The following is a 23,354-nucleotide window of genomic DNA, read 5'->3' on the forward strand; positions in this document are numbered from 1 at the left end:
CTGCTAGTCTGCGTACAAACACTGTACATGCAACCCGCAAACCCGGGGGGTAAAAACCATATTATGCCTCGTTCGATTGCAGTGGGTTTGAGGGGTATTAAAGGGGATTGTGAGGATTATATCCCCTATTCCCCTGTAAGTTAAATTCCTCCCCAATCCTTTTCAAGCCTCTCCAATCCCCTTGGGAAGAGATTAAATTAGGGCAAGTGTTTGGAAAAAATAAATTCCCATGAGTTCATATAAATAAATGAAATAATTGTACCATTCATAAGGCCGGTACGAGTACGGGAAGGCAATACACGTACCACGTACCTGCATATCTATATACTAATTTCTTCTAACAGATAGGTCCCTTGTTCGCGTATCGTTTTTTTTCTTCCTATCAAAGAAAGAGGCCATTTCGCCTATGCGCCACCAGGGAGTTCCTTCGGCGGCTCCCCTCCACCGACGACCTCTGGATTTGGCACTCCTTCTTTGGATTGCTAGGAACTCACAATGACATCAACGTCTTGCAGTGCTTGAATGTCTTGCCCAAGCTTGTTGAAGGTCATGCTTCTTTGATGAACTTCGAGGTCAATAGACGCAACTACAACAAGGATACTATTTAGCAGATGACATCTATCCAAGATGGTCAACATTTGTGAAGACTATCTCAAACCCTGTGCCAGGAGGCAAGAACTCCTACTTTGCTAAATGTCAGGAGGCTTACAAGAAGGATGTCAAGCGGGCATTTGGTGTGCTCCAATCTTGGTTTGCTGTTGTCCGGTACCCCGCTCTGACCTGGTTGAAATCTCAGATGTGGGAGGTGATGAATTACCGTGTCATCTTTCGTAACATGATCATTGAGAGCGAGCAGGACTAGCCAGTGTTTGACACTGAACCATATTTCAGGCAGGGTCCTCTTGCAACTGTTGATCACCAGGTACCGACAGCATGGGCTGTCTTCCTTAATATGCGTCAGGAGATCCGAGACCCACAGGTGCATCAAGAATTGCAGCACGATCTGGTGGAGCACCTATGGAGGCTTAAGGGCAACACCTAGTTCGATGTGTTTTAATTTGTGTTTGAATTATGAGCTTGCTTCATTAAACTATTTGATTTTTATTGATTTTTGTTATAAACTACTTTGAACTAAAACCATGACGAGTAATTTGAAACGGAGGGAGTATGTGATAAAAATTAGTTTTTTGTTAAATTTGTGCTGAATTTGAGTTGGAACTCGGCGGCTCGAGGCGGGTGGAGGGGAGGGGGGTGTGGGGGGGGGGGGGCGGAGAACTTGTGGGGTGGCTGGGAACTAAAGCCCCCCACGCCAAAATTGGCACAGGTAAGCCCCTAAGAGGCGCTATTTTCCGTCTAAAACGTTCTTGGGGAACCGAACGGCTGAAGATGCTTTAACCAGCTCAGTTGGCGCCCTAATCTTGTTAGTTGGTGACAGACATGTCTACTTATCAAGAACGGCGTGTCTTGGCCAATAGGTCATCGATTGTCGAGAAAATTGGCGTGTGTCTTGGCCAGACTGTCCATTCACCTTTTTTCAAACTTGTTCAGAAACTCAATTTTTTTGGTCAGTTTAAATAATGTTCACGCTTTCAAAAACTGTTCCTATTTTCTAAAAAATACTACACAAATAGAATATGTTTAGGGAAATAAAAAATAGTTTCGATTTTTTTGTATTTTTTGAAATTCCAAATTTTTAATGTTTTTAAAAATTATTTAAAAAATTCGTGTTCAAAATTATGTTCGAGTTTTGACGTTTTGAGGAAATTTGGAAGGCACAAACATTTTTTTAAATGCTAATATTGTTAAGTTTCTTATTTTTGTTAAAAAAGCGAACAATTTTTTGAAATTTTGAACAAATCCTTGTGTGTGGCATCGTCTATTGGAGGAGCTCCAAGTCACCGCTTTGAGCGCCGGTTAGGAAACTGACGGTCGTGCGCATGCCAACGGCTGTAGCCAAATATTGCGCAAGCTCGCTCGCCCGCTCAGCAGCTTCGCACGCTCGCTCGCTTTGCCCATTAGCTTAGAAGAAAGTTAATGAATTTGAAAAGTTAAGATGTTGGAAATATAGTTCATGAATTTTAAAATTATTCATGAGTCAAATTTTAAACAGTTAATAAATTTAAAGAAAGTTCATAAGTTTGAAAAAAATGTGAATCTAAAAATTGATATGAGTTTAAAATTTTAAAATACTATGAATTTGGAAAAAGTTCAGGAATTTAAAAATTGTTCACAAGTTAAAATTTTAAAAGATTCATAAATTTTAATAAAGTTCTCATTTAGAAAATTTTCACATATCTGTAAATGTTTGCGTATTTTGGAAAATGTTTCACGAATTTTTAAGAAGTTCACAAAGAAATGTTAAAATAAAAAAGGGAAAATAAAAAATAAAACTGTAATGGAAAAACAAGGAGAAAAAACCGAGCGGAAACCATGCATAAAAAAAATGCATAAACACCATGCAGATCTGAACCGGAAATGTGGACAGCAAGAAGTAAAAGAAGTGGTAGTCTGCATAACAGGTTATGTATCCAGTACAAAATCCTTTGTTAGGAAATATGCTGGTAACTGTGTTAGGAAATAAGCTGGAGGTATTTGGTTCAAATCTCGGGTTGCGCAATATCCCTTGAACCTAAAAAAGGAAAAAAAAAGTTAATGGGCCGAGCCCAAGACAAAGCCTATAATAACCAACTCCTATACGGTGTTTATATGATTTTTTTTTTTGGGGGGGGGGGGGGGGGGGGTTGTACCGAAGCAGAGCTCATGATGCCAAGCTCTTTGGTAGAAGATTCTCGAAAAAAAAAACTCTTTGGTAGAAATCCCCAATCCTACTGCTAGTTTTTGTTTTTTCTAACCGGGCTCACACTCCTCTCCTCTCCAAATTCAGCACGCCATCTAGTGAGTGCACCGGGGGCTGCCGTGCCCTCAACGACAGTAGAGCACCAGGTTCAGGTGAGCTCCTCCTTCAAAGTGCAACTTCTTTCTCCATGAATGCACATATCTGAAGCTTTTTTTTGTTCCCCATCTAGATTTTTAATCTATTTCATTTTAAAGTGTGCATATGGTTGTGACTTATCAGGGAGGACAATATCCGTTTGAAGGACTCATCAGGTCCAGAATATTTGGCTGGTCAGATCTCATATTTCTATAATTCATCCTCTAATTCTGACCATGCAGATCAACCCTATCTATTCCCCTGCACCCTTCTAAATCTGTTGTTGCTACGTTTTTTCCCTACATGGATATATGTATGAGATTTCTGTGTTTTAGTATATTTGTGCCTCAAAGGAGTTTACATCTTTTTTCTTATGAAATGAACCTGCTTCCATTTGCAATACTGTTAACAATGTTTGTTCAAAATTATTCAAAAAAAACAATACTCACAAAACATGTACATTTCACCATATTGAGGATTTGAGGGCAACACTTCTTTCTTGATTATATTGATCAGCTGCAATGTTCTGTGATTACAGAGAAGGAATGGCTTCAACCAGGGGAGACATAGGATGTGAGTTAGGCCAAGGCAAACTGATAGGAAGGATTGAGTATGGCGAACGGTCTAACTGTCTCAGACGTTGATCAACATGTGAGAATATCAAAGAGAACGAATTGTTGTATTAGTTTCTATTTTTCAGTTTTGCTCTTAATTGGCTGACCCTGAATCCCCCATCGATATGCAGAACGCTAACAGAATCCTCTTAGACTCCTTGATATTTAATGTTAGTTGTCATAACATAATAACAGGTGTTTTTTGTGTGTTCATATATGTTTTTATATATTTTTAAATAAAATAAGTGACTTGTTTCTTAATGACCAAATACTGCATCACTGAATTTGTGTAAGTGGAATTCATCATCTTGGCAAGTATCTAAGACAGTTGATATATGTTAGATATCTTGAATCCAGTAAGAGTTAAAACTCATTATGTTCCTTACTGCTGTAGCAGATTGGATTGAGCAGGGTGCCCTTCTGCTCTAAAGATTGGATTAGTGGAGGTATTTAGTTTTATGATGGTCAGGTCAATCAAAATCACATGGTCTTTTTTTCAAGTTGAGGAAAAAAAAGACACCGGAACAGGTGATTGATCAGACCACATCTTTCATCTTTTCTGCATATATTTGATCAGACCATCCGTCCGCTCTTCTTATCCACCGCTTCTCCTCTGCCGCGCCCCAGGCTAGAAGGTGGGCGACGCCGCGAGCTCTCCTCCTGAAGAAGCCACTGCCCGCTGCAGTCATTGACACCTCCTCCGCCGCGGGAGGCCGTGGGCGAGAGGAAGGAGGCGTCGTCATCTGCAGAAGGACCATCGCCCTCCTTGTCAAGTGCATACCTCTGCTGTTCTTCCCTGGGGTGTGAGGTGAGTCTCAATTTCTATTTCTGTTGGTTAGTAAACATTTACCGTTGTTGGATATTCACACAAATTCAGGGAATATCTGTTGTCAAAGTATTTTATTAGGATCCACACTCCCATGCTAATTTCAGGATCAAGTGAAGGTGGAGCATGGCTAGCCTGCTTGTTTAGCACAGTCCAGTATTCTTTGATTTTTCTTTGCAGTTCATGTTTTGGCTTGAATAATTTCAAAATCGAGCAGGGATTGTTTGATTTTTGCTGCTGATGGTTTAATTGTCAAACTACAGGTGCAGAGGAGAGGGACAATTTTCATATCAAATACTCAGGCTGGTTGGTGGCTCTTACATATTTATTTCACACTACATATTTATGTCACTTTCAGACAATCGAAAGTTATGTAAAACAGTATTTAGGAGGTTTTAGTGTTTAAATTCTCAGGACAATGGAGTGAAGCATATGAGGTGCCTTATCCCATCAATGTCGTTGCATTCCAACCAATATTTCTTCTGTCCTAAATCACGCGGAAGGTCGCGATGGGTTGTGTTTTTTGCCCAATGTCAATGATGCAACTACTGGATTAAGGATACTGGGACTACGCATTGGTTCTGGTAGCTAATAAGTTTGTATGAAGTAATTTAGGAGGCTACAGAATTTGAGTTCTATGCAATTGTGGGTGTACATCCTAATGTCCCGACGAACTCTTTCTCGCTGTTTAGGGTAGAATGTAACACTGAATATTATCTGAGCTTTTAGTTCGTCTCAGTTTACTTCTAATGTCATGAACTGATGATTTGTCCGAGCTTGTAGTTTTCTTGTTATGCTTATTATTTTTATCTCGATACATGAGTGGAAATTGAATCAAATAGTAAAGCTATTACTCAAATTGTCCTAAGAATTTAAACACTGAAGCCTCCTAATATTCTGAAATTGTGCTTTCTCTTTGCTCTTCTTATTTTGAAAGTAATTTGCTAGACGTTTTATACCATGAATTCTGTAGCACAATTGGAGCTATCTTTATCACATTGTAATGACACAATCTCATCAGTTTAACTGGATGAGTCTGCGTGATTTTGTATGTGGAACTACTACTCCCCGCAGTTTCCGATCTCACGATCATCCCATTCTTGCCAACTGCTCTTCTGTAGTAGTTAAGAACATGCACCGAGGAGGCGCGATCTGTTTTGATACTTTGTGAGCAATAACGCCTGCTCTTCTATTGCAGTTATTGTGACGGTGTGTTAATCGTGAGGAACAATGGTAATCATGTGGACGGCGCCGGAGAAGCTCGCCTCCGCGCCCACAAGCCTCGGATCCGGCAGGATCCGGGACGAGGAGGGGTGGATGAGACGGGGGAGGAGGAGGAGAGTGTGGGGGCGTCTGGGGAGGAGCGAGGGGTGAGAAGATGAGAGGGAGAGAGAGAAGAGGTGGTGTAGCAGGGCCGGACCGCCGTCCTCTTCCACTCCATCAACAGGCTTTCTCAACAGCAGGCTGCACCACTGCTTGAAAGCCACCGGTCTTCTTCCACTCCATCAACAGTTAGTTAGTCAGCCGCCTCCCAATGAATATCACACAGTCTGGATACTTTCTTGGGTCAATTCCCCTGTTTTTTCACTGTCATATTCATCAGCAATTTTAGCGGCAGGGAGTGCTTGCCGTAGTGGAAACGAAGCAAGAACTGGATGGAGCTCAGGATTTTGCTACTACCTTGCTAATAGCTTTGTGAGGTAATTTGGCTACCTATTTGTGTGTTTATTTTCTGTTGTACCGATGTCTATTTTAATTTAGAAAATAGAAACATGAACTGTGATTTAAGCATCTCAATAGCAGATGTTGTTAGCATGAACATAATGTGTACCGTACCTACTGTGCAAGAGAGCCGTGCCTGTGTTCCATTGTAGCTGATGTAGTAGCTTTCAATTCGCAGGCATGTCACCGATGACAAGTGCAAGAAGAAAGCACCGAGGAGAATCCACAAATCCAAGAGGCAGAAGCATAAGCGCGTCCTGCTCAATGATTTCTTGGGTGAACTTATCAAAATGCTAGGTGAGTTAAATAGGTGTGCATCAATCACTAGCCCCCTCGACACCTTATAGATTACGTCACAGCTAGCGTTGCTTCAGTGAAGCTGTCTCTTAATTTGGGGGGTCGTTTCCTTTTCCATGTAGTTATTTGGAATGTCAGAGTTGAGTGTGGGTATGTATGAATCTGGGTCATGTTGTTACTATCCATGTCCAATTGTCCAAGTCATGCTTTTGGGGTGAATACTGGGGTTCAGTATGTGTCATGGATTTCTTTAGTAGATCCCAATGAATGTTTATGCCGTTGAAAACGTGGATGACCTCATTGAAAATTAGTAACACCAGAAGACCTCTCGATGTTTGTTGACAATTCATTACATTGTGCATAATTGTCAGCATGTAAAACTGTGTAGTACCTGCATCCATTAATTCCAATCTTTTTCTAATCCATCTGTCTCAGGCTCTCAGCCATGCATCTTGCATCAAACTGTATGTGCCTTGGAGTATATTGCTTCTTATATTGCACCCATTATTAGTGAAGAAATTGCGAAATGCTTACTATGCATGGTGATTATTTAATCAGAGTAACATCTGACATGAAAAGGCACTTCAAATCAGGGCTAATTTTCAAGCCTGAATACCTTTTACTTAGAACAAAGTACTGGTACATCTTCTCTATTTTTAAATGTAGCCATCCCACTCTCCCTGGAAGCCCCGCCCCCCTGCTACATTTTCATGGTCACCGTCCCCAGGAACGGCTACAAGATGAAGCGACGCACAAGGTTTCTTCTCGCCTTCTTCTGGTTTTTCTCTTTGATATCCATTTGTTGCCTTGGGTATTTCTTGATTCCTTCTCTGGTGTGTGTGTGTGCGTGTGCGTGTGCGTGTGCGTGCGTGTGCGTGTGTGTGTGTGTGTGTGTGTGTGTGTGTGTGTGTGGAAGGTCACGCGCCTTTGTGCCGGGTGGGAGCATCTACTGCACTAATAGAATGCCAAGCATAGGAAAGGCTCCCCAAGATGATATATGCTTCTTCAGTTTACGCATATTTTTTAGAACTTTTTTCACCCAATGATAATTCATTACTGCTTGAACTCTCCATGGTCAGACAATTTGGTTGGTGTCATGTTCTGAATGCATGGTGATATTGAGCACGTACAAGGCTTTCCGATTCAACCGCAATTTCCAGGGTAGTTGTTCTAGCAGGATAGTGTATTTGTTACGGAAAACACGGATGAGTAATTACATGATATATTATTAATATTAAACTGTGTTGTTTCTCTGAAACTAACTTGGTATTTCAGCTGTGGAAACTGATGTTCTAACCTTAGTTCCATAGATGAATCTTTGTTGTCTTTTTCAGAAAGGGAATGTCTGGTATATCTTTCTTTGTGGATTTATTCAATGAGTTTTCTACATTTGGGCTGCATTGTTAAGAAAGAGTTTGATGATGCCACAAGAGCAAGAATTAAAAGTCGTTTGTAGAACCATGTTTCCTCATGGCAGGAGGCGAGCAATACTTTACTATTACAATGTTCATTTTCAATACAATCAGAAGTATGACACTGATTGTCAATTGCGCGTTCATGCAATACTTTACCCATGAAATAGAAGAGTTGTGCAGGCGTGTGATTCAAGTTCTTCGACGGAACGGACCCAACTCATTCAGTGAAGAAATTTCAAGGTTCTCTTTCGGAACTGGTTTGAGCTTCTATAAGTTCAGTTTGAAGAACAGTATCACAGAATAAGGAATCATGAAAATAATGAGGTAACAGCAGAGGGTGAGTGTTGCAAAAAAGATTGACGACTGGAGCTAAAAACAGGCAAGAGAATGTACAGAAAAGCCTTACTTTAGATTTAGCCAGTAGAGCATGTGCCCTTCGCATAGGGATAATAACTTTTAGTAAAACAGCAGCACCGGTTTGATTCAGGGTATACAATATCTTACAAACAGTCAAGGATTCACCAACTCACCAGTCAAGCATTAGATAGATAACAAAAAGGTAGGAATAACATGTGTGCAGAAGTACATTCCTACTCATCATGAGGACAGGTGTCAAGAAGGAACTAGGCATACCCATAGCATTTCCCCACTGTTTAATCAATCTTAGTGGAACTGGGTGGTCATGTAAAGTAGTTTCACTTGGGGTGCATCCATCAGCCTCCTGAACCACATAATAGACAGTGGAGCTGAAACTTCCCCTCTTTTTTTAAGAATGCCTAGTCGGGTTCTTCTCCTACCAGTATCGAATAGAACTCGAAATCGAATTTCATTGCGGGAAATTAGGATTTCATGAGGGAGGAAAAGGGGGTGGAGAGTCGTACAATGCATTGGTGGGATGAAGATCAGAGAAGCGAATGCCTCTCGTAATTGATTGAAAAGTGCTCTGCTGCTTCAAATATCATGACAATTCAAATACAAACTGCAGACCTGTACTTACGGTCAGAGATGATGGCTGAACATTCCTTATTTCCAATAACAATACTTTCCGCTTGAAGGAAGTTTCTTATTGGATTACATAATGCTTCCAGATCATCTTCGTTCTGGTCATAGCTATTCTGAGTTGTCATAGTCTTCAATGTTAGGCATCTAGGTGCCCTAAGCAGCTTGTCATTGACTGATTGATTTAGAAAACACATAGATTCCTGTTTCGCCTGTAGATAAAGTATGGTTAAATAGTTATGGAATTCCTCAGGAACTGTGTCCTGAAGTTTCCCACTTTCGAAGAAACTGGAAACCCATAATAGTTTCCTATGGTTATCTATGATCTCTTCTAGGTGCTTGGCAAACTCATACTCCCTGTGTGAGGTAATATAGAAGATCTTTTAGATCATTAAAGTAGTGATCTAAAAAGTCTTGTATTATTTTACAGATGGAGTCTTCTTTACCACTTATAAGATCCATACTCACTGAATCTACTCACGCTCATTCTGGAGTGATGAAGAATTGAGATGATAATGGAAATAAGATCCATGACATGTTGTTCCTAAGATGTGCGACTGATTGCAATGGAACAATATGCGGATGCACAAGTTCTTACCAAAACAGAGGTAGCACGGTCTAGAATATGGGACACCAAACTGCAAGGGACTTAGGAAGAATTATTGTGTGTTGAAACTGAGAGTTGAAAGGGCAGCTAGCAACTGGTCATGTATATCAGACACCTATCACAAGCAATTGATACTGATAGAGTCCAAATACTACAGTCAATTGTGATTCGAATAATTCTAAGCTTAAAAGAACCTCGAATCCAACAACATTTTCCGCGCACCATCTACTCGATGGTATGCCCATATGGATTGTTTGATCTCTTCTCCTCTGCAGACTGCAGGTGCAAGTCCCCCGCTCATTGAGGGCGTGGTCAGATTGCTTAATGAGTTCTTTTATTTTTGGGATTTTAAGATGACTACTGCTTGAGCACCATAGTTGATTGCTATTTATTTCAGATCAAATTCTCAATCAATTTTTCCTTCCAATTGAAATGAAATATTCGGCAAAATAGAATGATGTATATTGCGAGACTATGTACTGTAGGAGTTATTTGAGTAATGATGTGAAGGCAATGTATAAACTTGGTGAATTCACTTCAGTTTGCTGATACTGATATACCGCTATGTGTCCAGCAAGTGTGATTTGCAAGTCATATATAGTATGTATTCACAAACTTTTCTGTGTGTTCCATTGTACTAAGTCGAACATCCATGAGCACAGATTTGGTTCTAATCAGGTATCACATATTTCATGCTTGCACTATAGTTTATTTCTCCATCTGTGCATCGTCAGTCTTGAGTACATGCTCTTGTGCCTGCCCAGCTTGCTCTGTTACTGAACTTGCCCTCTCTTCCTAAAGAGCAGACCTGATTTCCTTTGTGTCCTTGAAGCAAATACCACAATGTCAGCTTGAAATTTTTTAGGACACACAGAGCCAGAATGTAGATATGGGGTTTGACAGAAAGAGTACACACCGATTTTTAGGTGCTGTATTTTAGAAGCGAGCCCCTCTTTCATGCCTACAAGCTCCTGCAGGTAAATCAACCGTCAGTCAGCATACTTTTATATTCACTGCTTAGAACAACAAGCTGAATCAACTGAAATTACTCACGCTATGGCAGGTCTTGGTGAGCAAGACTGCAAACTGCTGATAAAAAAGAAAATATCATGTTGTTAGACACCCATTTATCTGTGGTAGTACTGTGCAATTGATGCATCAGTCTCACCAAACGATGTTGTTCTGGATCTCATAGGATCACCTGCATTTCGTTGGACTTTCTATGAAGCTTACAAACTAGGATGACTTGTATTTATAGTGACTACAACAGATCACTAGCCCATGAGTTGTAGCCTCTGTCCCAAAATAACTGTCTCAACAGATCACTAGGCCGATTTTAGGTGCTGTCATTTAGGGTCCTAGCTTGGTTATAAATCAAATCAAGGCTTGATTACATAATATGAATGGATGGTGCAAAACCCATCATGCATCTAGTGGTAAATAATCTTTGTTTTGCAAATAACATCTCTTATTGGGTGTTCTTCTCTGAATATAAACCTGACGACCCCTAAACCTATTTTGGATTGACAGATAGAGTACTGCATAGTGAGATTTATGAGTGTGACGCAGAGAAACAAGTATGGTGTCTGATTATATGGTCATCATCACATTTGTCTGAAAATTTAATTGCAAACATGGTTACAAAGTTACAGTATTCAGAACTGATTCCATAATCTAATTCGTTTATCTATCTATTTCACCTCAATCTGTCGCTGCTTTGGAACTCTCTTTGTCATCAATGATCAACCTAGACCCGCGAACGTGCGTAAGCTAGATAAATGCGCACATAAACGCTCAGGAGGCGTGCCAATGGCACGCCCCAACCACTAGTCCAGTACAATAGTCGCACATAACAGCAGACTCTGACTATTACTACTATCTCAGGTTTAGTCTACCAGAATGTCTTATATTTTGGAATGAAGGTAGTAGTTGATAGGCTGCTTTCTCGGAATTCGCCCCATATCGTCTTGCTGCCCCTGTGATCAACGTCCGGAATCGGCTGCCCACCTTACCCCTTGTGTGATCATGTATAGTAGTCAATGAAAATGCATAACACCTGCTAGTTGCAGTAAAAATAGAAAAAAAATGACGGAAAACCAGGGAAGTAGTTGTACTCTGCTGATTTGGCAAGGACATGAGCTGCACATTTACAGTATCCAACATCTAGATATCACACATTTACAGTACTAATAATAATGTACGTGCAATGCACGTTTATATTAGGTAGGATATTAGTTGCACGTTATATTAGGTAAGATATATCTGTTGCACGTTGGTATTTAGTAGTATATCAATTACTTTTTCACGGGAATGGTAGGATATTAATTACATGGCATATTTCATGGGATAGCGTTGAGTCAAAACGTGTTTATAACCAATGGCAGTGGTGGGTAATTAGAGCGTTAAACGTGTTTGGTGCTCATCATTGGAGGGATTTGAACCGTTAGATAACATGATTTGACGGTTGAGATGGTTTAAATCTGCCCCTTTGGGTCTTTTTATATTGGTATAGATGTGTGTACTAATGCACTACTGGTTGCACTTGCATTTATAAAGATATATTCGCAGTACTAATGCCCATATATCCAACATTTGGATTCCCACATCGATATCCATCTCACACACTCAATGCAAGCTCGAAGGAACATCCATAAATAGCAGGCTGACGAGTTCACATCGATCCCATCCCATCACATCACAAGCAAAGCAAAGCGAAGCCTAATCGTGTTCGTGTTGGCCATGGGGTTCAACAGAGCACAGTTGTTTGGTGCCTTCGCCCTGGGCTTGCTCATCATGATCCACAGTAAGTTCAGAGACCAGCACCACCACAACATGCCCATCCTGTTAAAAAGATCCATCCAGTCTTGTGCTAGAAACAAAAATCTAATTCTGTGGTGCAGGTGTGGAGGCGGTTAATCCCCGTGCCCGGATATGCCATTCCCCTAGCCATCTTTATAGTGGCTCATGCAACAACAGGAAATGCACGGAGACGTGCCACCACGAGCACTTCACCGGCGGCTACTGCACACGTAGAGGGGTTGTTAAAGAACTTCACTGTCAATGTACCATGAGATGCAGCAAGCATAGTCCTCCACAGCCGTCGGAAGTGCCGCCACCGCCGCCGTCCAAAGTGCCACCACCACCAAATGTCATGCCGGCCAGAAAAATCTCTGGAGGCATGAACTACTGACTTAAAGGATCATTTTCCTGTCTCCATGGAAATGTTCAATTTGTAAGGAATAAACATGCATGATTGATCGCATGAAAATAATTTGAAGTGTCGAAACGATAATAAGAAAAACCTCTTTAATTTGAGACTCTGCCTGACAGAAAATGACCCGTGCGATGCAACGTGATAAAAATTCTGTCAGAAGCTGCACAGTGCCTTGGTTCCAGAGAATTGGATCAAGGGCCTTTTAATCTTCGATGAATCTAGTATTTGAGAGAATTGATCAAAATGTAATAGCAGCAAATAGCTAGGTCCATGGTTGCAATGGTAGAAAATACTGACATGTATATAATTTTGTGGGAGTTGTATTTTCATCAACACTTTGGTTGTAGGTACCGCACACGTCATCACACTTACTGTTATTACTACTTCCTCTATCCGTTATTTATTATTAGGTTGGGAGTAATTTAATATGCTAGTGCATAATAATCCCAAGGGCGCTACAAATATACTGTTATGCACAGGCTGTAAACCCATTTTAATTATAGTTGACACCACAATGATATCTCTTTGGCCAGTGCTAGGCGCCATCCGGATGTAGGAAGAGAAAAAACAAAAAAACATGTCCGCATTCTGATCACTCTCCCTGTAGCTGTTAATCACTATCCACTTCACACACTTGTCGTTTCGCATTTATCCTCATGCGCCTTGTCGCTGCAGCCAGCTCGCCGACACCAACGACCACTGCTGCAACCCTTGTCGTAGTCGGCTCGCCGTTATCCGCCACGGGCATGGTAATTTCTAGGGACTTGGGAGTCTAGATTTTAATTATGGCAGAATAATAATCAGTTTTATGCGGTTTTATCTTCTCAAGAGCAAGCAAAGTATAGTTTGTACTAAACGTTTTGACATTCAGCATGTATGTACTACAGTTTCACAAGGGCCATAATACCCAATGCATTGCGTTCGATGGACTATCTTGGTCTAATCTCGTGGATGATTTGCAACCAATCCCATTTTAATTCGGTGCTTCGGTATTTTATTCGGTGGTTAAAACATTTAGTACCAGTGCATAAAACCTGAGCTTTTGTATTTTGAAGGAAAAGAAGGCTAGTGTAGTATGGGCCTGCTAATTCACACCAACCAGACGTGCAACAAGCTTGGAACCACGCGGCGCATGAATCGGAGGATTGCGTGTGGGTAAAAAACTAAGGGATGAGGGTAGGCCTAGGCGGTGATGTGGGACCCAGTGGGGACGGGGAATGACTAGAATAGAAGATGAGCTTCAGGTGAAAAAATAGAAAAAAATGATCTGAGCCGTCAGCATTGAGATGGATGATACAGATTTTGGTGGTGGGATCTTTGCGCATAGTTAGCAAAAAGGACCCTCTATTCTTGTTAATTTTCTCCCGACATCCTCCTCCAAACGCGACCACGAGTCACCGTCCCCCTCTCCCATCTCCCTCCCGCTTGTGGACAGTAGCGGCGGCCGAGATCCGCATCCTCCCCATCTCCGGCAACTACAGTAGCTCGCCTAAGGCAAGCAGATGGTGGGCTACTCACCCCCTTCCCCTCTGAGGCCCTTGGAGCGGCTTGTCGGCGTGATCCGCGCCTCTGCCCCCTCTCAAGATCCTAGACCTCCAGCGGCAAGCCGGTGGTGGGCTCCTCCTTCGCTTCTCACGCCCATGATCAAGGTATACTCCGATGCTCCCACTTCCTCCTCTCTCACCTAGATTTTTGTGTGTACATTCGTCAAAGATCTGCTAGGGTAGATGAGGGATCTACAGGAAGGTTGGGCCTTAATGAGGCGACTGATGAAGACATTAAATCAGAGCAATTGTACACAGGGCACCAATGTGTACCATCCGAAATCACTGAAATAACAATGGGATCACGCAGTGACGGCCATTACATGCAATATTATGGTTATATATGGGCATGTGAGTGCTTTGGATGACTCGTGCTATGTACAGAGTTCCTAGATTAATACGAGAACCAATTAAATCTGAACCTGAAATCAAATTGATGCCATGTTTTAGCTTGTAGATCGTTAATCTGTTGATGCTTTGGTTACATCGATTCTCAGACATGCTAAGGGTGTGTTATTTCTGTTATAAAGTAGTGCATCGCAAGGTGTTTCACTGGTTTAGTGGGGAGAGTGAACCCTTCACTTATTTAGTGCATACAAGACGCATGATTAGTTAGTGTAATGTGATAAGGGGAGATCTCCTAATTTTTTTTGTTTCAGTTGATGGCTATAAAGCTTCTTGTCCACAAACAGGAGATTCAGCTAATTTTGAACCAAAGATTCAGAAATTTGGTTGAATACATATAAGGGGGGAGCACGACAGGTATGGCCTGAGAAGTTATTTCACTTGGTCCTGGGATTCTTGCGCATTCCTGAAAATAGCAAATAATATGCATCGCAACATATTTCCAAAGTTGATTTAGAAAATATTTGCTTCATTTCTGCTTTGCATAGCTGCTTTCTTTACATGCTGAATCAAGTTGTGGCCCTAGTCTTAAAATGGCATGAATGTTTGAGACTAAGATCTATGACAATTTCGGCACTATCAAAAGTTGCCAATATTTGGAAAATTGTAGAGAGGGGCTCACGCTTGGTGTTCAACTAATCAAGTCCCAAGTTTTGGTCTCATGCCAAATTTTGGCCCCAATCCAGTCCTGAAATGTTTGTATTTTTGTAGTATTCTGTTTTAATTGCTCATTGCTAGTATTCTGCTGTAAATGCCATTCTATACACAGGACACATGAATACTAAATGAGTGCAGCATTGTTCTTTTACATTCTTCTCTCTAGTAGTGGTGCTTGTTGAAGTCTTTCGCCTTGCATACTGGAATCCAAGTCGAATGAAAAACATGGTGAATTAAGGGAGCAAAGAGCAGCATCAATGCTACACTTTGAAGATGAATCATGGTCAAAGCCTCAAAGGTAGGTTTCTCTGTCACCGGAAATAATTTTTCATCTCAGTTCTTTTCTACGACTATTTGCAGGCTAAGTTGTGTTATAAATTTGTATTTTTTATGCTTGTGTACACTCTGAGTGTGCCCACCAGTCTTTTTTATATGTAAGCTCTGAGTGTACCTTACAGACTTTTAGTCCATGAAAGAACACAATTATTTCCAGTTTCTCGCCTTGTGATGTAAACTATAAAATTGTCCATGTATGTGTAGATGGATGATGCTCTGACACCAGAAGCATCTCGAGTACATATGGACAGAAGAAGTGTACAACTGCAAGGGCGAAACTCATTTGCGTGTGAGATAATTTTAGTTCCTTTGTTGAATGTACACCAACACAGACTTGTGCTGAACTGAATCATATTCGTTTGGTGTTATCTCTCCCTGCAAATGAAGCTTGACGAGCGACAAGCATTCGAACCGGAGGCAAACGTCAACTGAACAATATTATGTCATGTACAATCAAGATAGCAAATGCTCGCTGAGCGGTTGATCATTTTAGTACTTAATATTCAGTTTTGCTGGTCATGTAATAAAAATAATCATGTCATGTTATGGATCACTTCACATGCATGTATGTGGATCAAAGTCGACCCAGAAATGGAATACCTTGCTCACAAACATTTTCACCAGCCTATTCAGATGTGGGTGTGTATTGCGAGATAAGCTTAATGTTAACTTCAATTTTATGTTGCATAATTCATATAAAATATTAGTTCTGTTTTGGATAATCCAGTTTGACATATACATTTAGTTGTGCGTCAAGGGGATGACTTAATTTTCACATATAATCAAATATTGACATGCTTGAAAGAGTTATCATCAACATTCTGCCGATTTGGAAATAAATGAGAGGCATGAGGTTGTTACTATAAAAGTGATGTTTTATATCTATTCATTTCTAGGGGGTGATTCATGAAATGTACACTTAAGTGGGAGCAGTCCCCTCCACCATAATCTGTGCCATTCATCTCCCATCCAATGGCCCATATTTTATTTTTCTATTCTTTCACATGAAGCTCAAATTCTATACTAGTTGCTCCCTCCTGAAAGGGTGAGGCCCATTGATTCCTTCTTTGACCAACTCTTTCAATGCTGCTTGTTGCCGTCAACTCGTAAACATATTTAAACTGGTGAGATTGAGTACAGGAAGACGATGTGGGACTATCTATTAACCAGAACCTTCTCCCTTTTCACAAACACCGGCAGAAATTGCAGCGGACAGAGAAGAAACATAGTCGGGCCGAATTCTGCAGAACTGGCCTACACAGGGAGCATGCGAGGGATAGCAAAATGTGCACTAGGCGAGGATTAACGGGCAGTGCTCACATTGGTCCAATGGGCCAAACGGCTGTGGATCTGGGTGTTCATGCGGATACAGCTGGGCCAGGGCGCCTGGGGCAGGCCCATGCGCACAAAGCACGGGGCGGCTGGCGAGCCAGTGGCTCGTTCCCGAGCGAAACGACAGCAGGCGGCGGCGCGATGATTATGCACACGAATTGATTCCCTGAATTAGTACCACCTCGTATATATATTTTAAATTCGAATTAAAAGCGTAAAATCATGGGAAAAAGCATATTGTGACGATGAACCTGATAAAGTTAATCCGTGCTTTATTATTAGGGAGAAATATCAAATATACATAACCACGGCAAATTAAAGTGACCCAATATTTGTCTTCAAGGCGATTGAGCATTGAGCTCGACTTGACACCGACTTGAAAAGAAATAATGTAATTATGAATACGTTTTATAGCTCAGTCAAAAGAGGAGGTAAGAATTCTAAAAAAAAAAGATAAGAGGGACCATGTTAAAATTATTCACCTCAATATAGTTCAATTGAACATAGTTAGCATGTTAGTTGCAAAAAGAGAAAAGAAACTACAATGAAAGAAAATCATATTTCAACCCCAAACTCTAGGGCCAGTTTAATTTGACGCAAACTACAAAACCGGTTAAGGGGAACTACTAGTTGACGAGCGCTCCTTCAGGAGCATCGCAACGATCACTTGCGGGTGGGCTGAGAATGCATCACTTGTCGGGCTCTTGGCCGCCGCCACGTGTCGCGCTATGGGCGTTCTCTTTGGAATTTTTTTATTTTCCGCACGTGTTTTCGGCTTTTTATCCAGTTTTTTCCTCTTATTTTTCAACTTTACGGGTTTTCACCGGTCTTTCTTTGTTTTTGGACAAAAAAATTTGCACGAAAAAATGCGTTTTTTTGCTTCCGCGAGAGGCACGGTTTTGCTTTGCCTCTCGGAAACGAAAAGAAAATTTGTTTTTTTTCTTCCGTAAGAGGCACGATTTTGCTTTCGTGAGAGGCACGACTGTGCCTCTCGGAAACGGAAAAAATAACACGTTTTCTGTTTTTTTTCTTCTACGAGAGACACGGTTTTGCTTCCACGAGAGCCACGGTTGTGCTTTCGTGAGAGGCATGGCCGCGCCTCTCAGAAACGAAAAAAACGCATTTTATGTTTTTTCCTTTCCGCGAGAGGCATGATTTTGCTCACGCAAGAGACACGGTCGTGTCTCTCGGAAACGGAAAAAGGACGGTTTCTGTTTTTTTCCTTCCATGAGAGACACGGTTTTTCTCGTGCCAGAGGCATGGTTGTGCTTTCGCAAGAGGCACATTCGTGCCTCTTTCGAAAAGGTAAAAAACCGTGCTCCCGGTCTGTTTTTTCGTCTGGTTTTTTTCTTGTGATTTTTTTCCGTCAAAACCTATCAACATAGGATCTAATTTTGAACATCTCGACGCGAGGAATCCAACGATGAAAACGGTTTGAGATTTGGATACACGGTTTAAAAGATAAAATGTTTGAAATAAGCAGACCTACGAAAAAAAAGAAGACTCCCAGATTGCGACAAGTGACACACATACATTATCACTTGTCGCAATCCGAGGAGGTGAAAATAATCTTTACAAAGAGTACTTCTCAATTATTGATTTCACTGGTTAAGACACAACCCCGTAGAAGTGTAGCACACTGTAGCATGGTAGCAGCCCAATTAGCATTGTTAGCCCAGGTAGCAACCAAATCGGTTTCTTCTTTGTTTTCCGCTGGGTTGTACGCAAATAGACTGTCAAAGTGCCATACACCATATAAACGCATATCGGAGCATATATAATAAAAGTTTTCTGCAAGAAATATTGAGTATGCATTAGATACCATGGCATTAAGCCGAAATCACTAGTTAAAAAGCACTCTTTGCAAAGGTCACCCTCACCTCCCTAGGTTGTCACAAATGTCGCATTGCGCCACTTGCCGCAACCTTGGAGGCTTTCTTTTAGATTTGCTTATTCAAAATGTTTATCTCTTAAACCGTGCGTCCAAATCTTGAACCGTTTCACTGTTGAATTTCTCGCGTCGGGATCTTCAAAATTAGATCTCATGTTGATTGGTTTGGACGAACGTTTGTTCATGAAAAACGGGTAGAAAAATCCCGAATTGGGAATACATTTTTCCTTTTCCGAGAGGCACGACCATGCCCCTCACGGAAGCAAATCAATGACTCCACAAGAAGTAAATCCGTGTATTTTGTGATAGGAAAAAAAATCCGTGCCTCAACGAGAAGTAAGTATGTGCCTCTCGCGAAAGGAAAAAAAAGAAAACATGTCTTTCCCCCTTTCCTAGAGGCACGGCCGTGCCTCTTGCTCAAGCAAATTCGTGTCTCTACAAAAAGTAAATCCATACCTGTCATGGTACAAAAAAAAGAAAGAAAAATGTGTTTTCCCCTTTTGCAAGGGGTACTGTTGTGCCTCTCGCGAAAAAAAATGCGTTTTGTTCCTTTTCAAGAGGCACGGCCGTGCCTCTCGTGAAATCAAATCCGTGTCTTTTGTATTAGAAAAAAATTGTGAGAGGCACGGCCGTGCCTCTCACGGAAACGAATCCAAGCCTCCACGAGAAGTAAATTCTTGCCTCTCCCGGGAAAAAAAAGAATACGTGTTTTTCGTGTCAATTTTTTTATAGTCCAAAACCTAAAAAAGGCGGGAAAACCAAAAAGCCGTAAAACCGGAAAAAAATCATCTAAAAGTCAAAAACGCATGCAGAAAAATAAAAAAAATCCGAAGAAAACGCCCTGAGCACGACACGTGGCGGCAGATGCGAGGGCTTCAAGTGACCCTTCGGAGGCTCCGAAGGAGCGCTCATTGTTCTTTTCTGCGAAAAAGGAGCGCTCATTTATTAGACGCTCTTCACCAGGGGGGAAATGAGAAAGGGAACGAGATAGAAATACCCGTATCCAACATTTGGATATCACACGTTTACAGTATGTGTGTACTGATGCACTTGCATTTATACACTATATAGTATAGTACTAATGCCTGTATACCCACCATTTGGATTCCCACATCGATATCCATCTCACGCATTCAGTGCAAGCTCGAAGGAACCTCTATAAATAGCAGGCGGATGAGTTCACATCGATCCTATCCCATCACAAGCAAAGCAAAGCGAAGCCTAATCGTGTTCGTGTTGGCCATGGGGTTCAACAGAGCACAGTTGTTTGCTGCGCTGACCCTGGGCTTGCTCATCATGTCCCACAGTAAGTTTAAATACCAACGCCACATCACACGCCCATCGTGTTGCTAGTTAAAAAGATCCATCCATTCTTGTGCTGAAAACAAGAATGTAATTCTGTGGTGCAGGTGCGGAGGCGGTTCATCCACGTCCCCGGATATGCCACTCCCCAAGCCATCTTTATCGTGGCTCATGCAACAACAGGAAATGCGTGGAGGTGTGCCACCACGAGCACTTCACCGGCGGCTACTGCTCACGTAAAGGGATTGTTAAAAAACTTCATTGTGAATGTACCATAAAATGCGACCATCATAGTCCTCCACCGCCGTCGGAAGTGCCGGAGCCGCCGTCTTCTGAACGGCCACCACCACCACCAAGAGTCATGTAGGCGAGAAAAGTTTATGGAGCCACTGAAAGGATAATATTTGCGTCTCCATGGAAATGTCCATTTTGTAAGGAACTAGACAGGAATCATTGATCGAATGAAAATAATTTGCAGTATCGAGACAATAATAAGAAAACCTCTTTCATTTGAGACTTGCCTAAGGAACTTGTGGTCGGTTTACCAAACCGTCTCGGTTGCCATGACTTCATTTTTCATATTACCCACACTCATGTGCTACCATATATCGTATCAAGCCCTCAATTATCAGCGCTTGGTCGTCCTCGAGCACGTGACCATCGACCTCCCTCCCCTACGAATGTTTCGGCAACCGTCAGCATGTAGACGTTCTGCATAGCATGGTCGTCATCCATATTTGTGAATGCTTGGTCGCCCATGCCGCAAGCGCTTGGTGACCGTTGTCCATGTTGGCAAACGCTGGTCGGCCATGTTGCTGAGAGCTTGCTGGCAGTCACCAACTTCACCGAGAGCTTGCTGGCAGTCACCAACTTCACCGAGAGCTTGCTGACCGTCCTTGGCCGCGAGTGATTTTGAATTTATTCGGCGCGATTAACTGCCTTCCTAATCAATTAATTTCATTAATGGCTCAAATTATATGCATGCTTTATTAATTGCCTGCCTTATTAATTGCCTTCCTAATCAATTAATTTCATTAATGGCTCAATTTTTAAGTTGATTTGACTAAAAAATCCTTATTAAATGGACCTAATTAATTGCACAAGTAATTAATTGTCTAGATAAAATAATTGTAGTAATGGCTTGGTTTCCAAATTGATTCGGTGCTTGGTTTACAAATTATTTTCATATTAATGAATGTGTGCAAACGACTACATACACATACACCTTTAATAGTAGAGATTTGATATTTGTCTTCGAGGCGGATGATCCAGTTGAGCTCGACTCGACACTCACTTGAAAAGAAATAAGGTAATTGTAAAACCTTTTATAGCTCGGTCATAAAAGAGCCGAAATTAGCTAAGACTAGTTTGCTAAATTTTGACTCTCCACATAGTTCAAATGAACATAGTTGGCATGTTAGTTGCAATACCAGGAATGGAACTAGAATCATTTGTTTACCTTATTTCGGAATTTAACTTGATACTTTAGAAAAATACACCGTGTGGCGAGCGTCCTATATTAAGATGTAGGAAAACATATAAAGATGAGTAAAAACTGGACGGCCTTTCCAACTAAACATCCACGGTGACTTTTGTGTTTGCCATTGTGGCCATCTGATGTCATGCTCCACCATCGCTGAAGTAAACACTGGAGAAAAATGAGGCGGCTGACCATCATCCCATGAACAAAAACACCATCACCTGATGGTTTTACTCTGTAGTAGCCGCGTACCTCTGAAGACAAGATCAAAGTCTTCAGCGAACCTACAAGGTCAAGGACACGCTCTAGGCCACCGTCGAACGTGGCCAAGGAAGACATCCAAATCTGCTCGCCACACACCCAAATTTACCATTGATTGCATTATAGATACTCCATCCGTATTAAAATATAAGATATTTTTTGACAATAGGAGTACATCGGTACAGATACGTTGCAGAAAAGTAGAGCTGCAACTAAATACGGTGCAATTGAAGGCGCGTGACCCAGATCACGATAAGACTGTTAGAGATTAATCCAAACTATATATTAGAGTTGGAGACGTGGCTTGCATGCCAACGTGAGCGTCAAGTACTAGGAGTCCTAGTTTGAATCAGTTTTGGATAGCTAGGTTAGCTAGCTTCAGGTCGGTTTGGCCCCATATACATATACCAACACTTGCTTTTTAGGAATACAAAGAAGTGCAAAAAAATATGGCCTCAAACAAGAGGGCAACCCCTCTTCGCTAAGACCTCTCCCAATGCAATGGTGCTTAGATGAGGTGCTAAGTGCATTAAATACCTTAGCAACTCAACTCCCCAATGCATAGGTGCTTAACTTGTTGTTGCTAAGCACACTTTATTTAATAAGTTAACACCTAAAGTCTTTTATGCATTGGTCAAATTGTTGCATTTAAGTGGTTTGCCTAGGTTCTCGCGCTTGGCATTGGTTCTTTCTGGGGTCATCAAAGTGCTCTCTCCCTTCTTTAAATGATGTGCCATGTCATTTTTCCGCTTATGTGGCATGCTTAGCACCTGTCCACGGTGGAGCACTGCGAAGGGCCTAAGACATACTGCATAATTTAGCTCTTACTCCCTCCTTAGCGGTGCATTATAGTCATCTTAGGTTGTGCACTGCGACCAAGGTGGAGGAAAAATAAGAGAACTTAATGTTTATTTGGTAATGATTAGAATTGCATGCAATGAACCGACCGCTGCAAGCCATGCAAGATAGTCTCAAGTCATTGAAAGCATACACGTCCCACATCTCTTATTAGTTGATTCCTTTATTCATGTCAAGAAACAAGAAACGGGGTGCGAGTTAATGTACCGCACCTAAGCATTTTGGGATTATTTGATTTTTATAATGTGCCTAATGCACCGATACGGATGGAGTATGACATTTGGGATGCTAACCATATACAATCATTATGAACCTTTTGCCAATCACGTTGTTCTTTCTCCCTCTAGCATTGGAGTCGTCCCATCACTTTTACAGCTAGTGGCAAACGATCACATATTTCTAGAATTGTCAAGCCAATATCCTTTGGAATCTCAATCCCAAGATCATGTTTTCCTGTTGTGAGTACCTGCAAGGAGTTGGAATATATAGTTAATGAAGAAAAATAACACATTAGCATGGGCTAGTTCCATCTTTTTTATTCACAAATATAATTTGTCAACATGGTGGCACACACCGTGCTAGCTAGCCAAATGATCTCCAGGGGGAAATATGTAAAATGTTATTGTTTGAGGGGGCAAAGGGCTCTAATTTTTCTATCATAG

At 41.4% G+C, this 23,354-nt stretch overlaps 2 protein-coding genes across 2 annotated transcripts; both read left to right on the top strand.

Moving 5' to 3' along the window:
• The first annotated feature begins 12,075 nt into the window (after positions 1-12,075).
• Positions 12,076-12,727, top strand: LOC125549070 (defensin-like protein 5). The gene is made up of 2 exons (XM_048712562.2): positions 12,076-12,215; positions 12,313-12,727. The coding sequence occupies exons 1-2, from the start codon at positions 12,152-12,154 to the stop codon at positions 12,600-12,602; spliced, it is 354 nt and encodes a 117-aa protein (XP_048568519.1). The 5' UTR covers positions 12,076-12,151; the 3' UTR covers positions 12,603-12,727.
• Positions 12,728-19,970: 7,243 nt separating this feature from the next.
• LOC125549071 (defensin SD2-like) lies at positions 19,971-20,607 on the top strand. The gene is made up of 2 exons (XM_048712563.2): positions 19,971-20,097; positions 20,201-20,607. Exons 1-2 carry the CDS (start codon positions 20,034-20,036, stop codon positions 20,458-20,460), a joined length of 324 nt encoding a protein of 107 aa, XP_048568520.1. The 5' UTR covers positions 19,971-20,033; the 3' UTR covers positions 20,461-20,607.
• The last annotated feature ends 2,747 nt before the right edge of the window (positions 20,608-23,354 follow it).

The sequence above is a fragment of the Triticum urartu genome, chromosome 3A (assembly GCF_056163025.1).
Source record: "Triticum urartu cultivar PI428250 chromosome 3A, HENAU_Tu73, whole genome shotgun sequence".
Lineage (NCBI taxonomy): Eukaryota > Viridiplantae > Streptophyta > Magnoliopsida > Poales > Poaceae > Triticum > Triticum urartu.

What these genes read in the sequence shown, in the direction of transcription:
- LOC125549070 (XM_048712562.2), top strand. Translation starts at nt 12,152, where the DNA reads ATGGGGTTCAACAGAGCACAGTTGTTTGGTGCCTTCGCCCTGGGCTTG. An exon ending in CTTGCTCATCATGATCCACA is followed by an intron (nt 12,216 to 12,312) that starts GTAAGTTCAGAG and finishes TCTGTGGTGCAG; the next exon opens with GTGTGGAGGCGGTTAATCCC.
- LOC125549071 (XM_048712563.2), top strand. Translation starts at nt 20,034, where the DNA reads ATGGGGTTCAACAGAGCACAGTTGTTTGCTGCGCTGACCCTGGGCTTG. An exon ending in CTTGCTCATCATGTCCCACA is followed by an intron (nt 20,098 to 20,200) that starts GTAAGTTTAAAT and finishes TCTGTGGTGCAG; the next exon opens with GTGCGGAGGCGGTTCATCCA.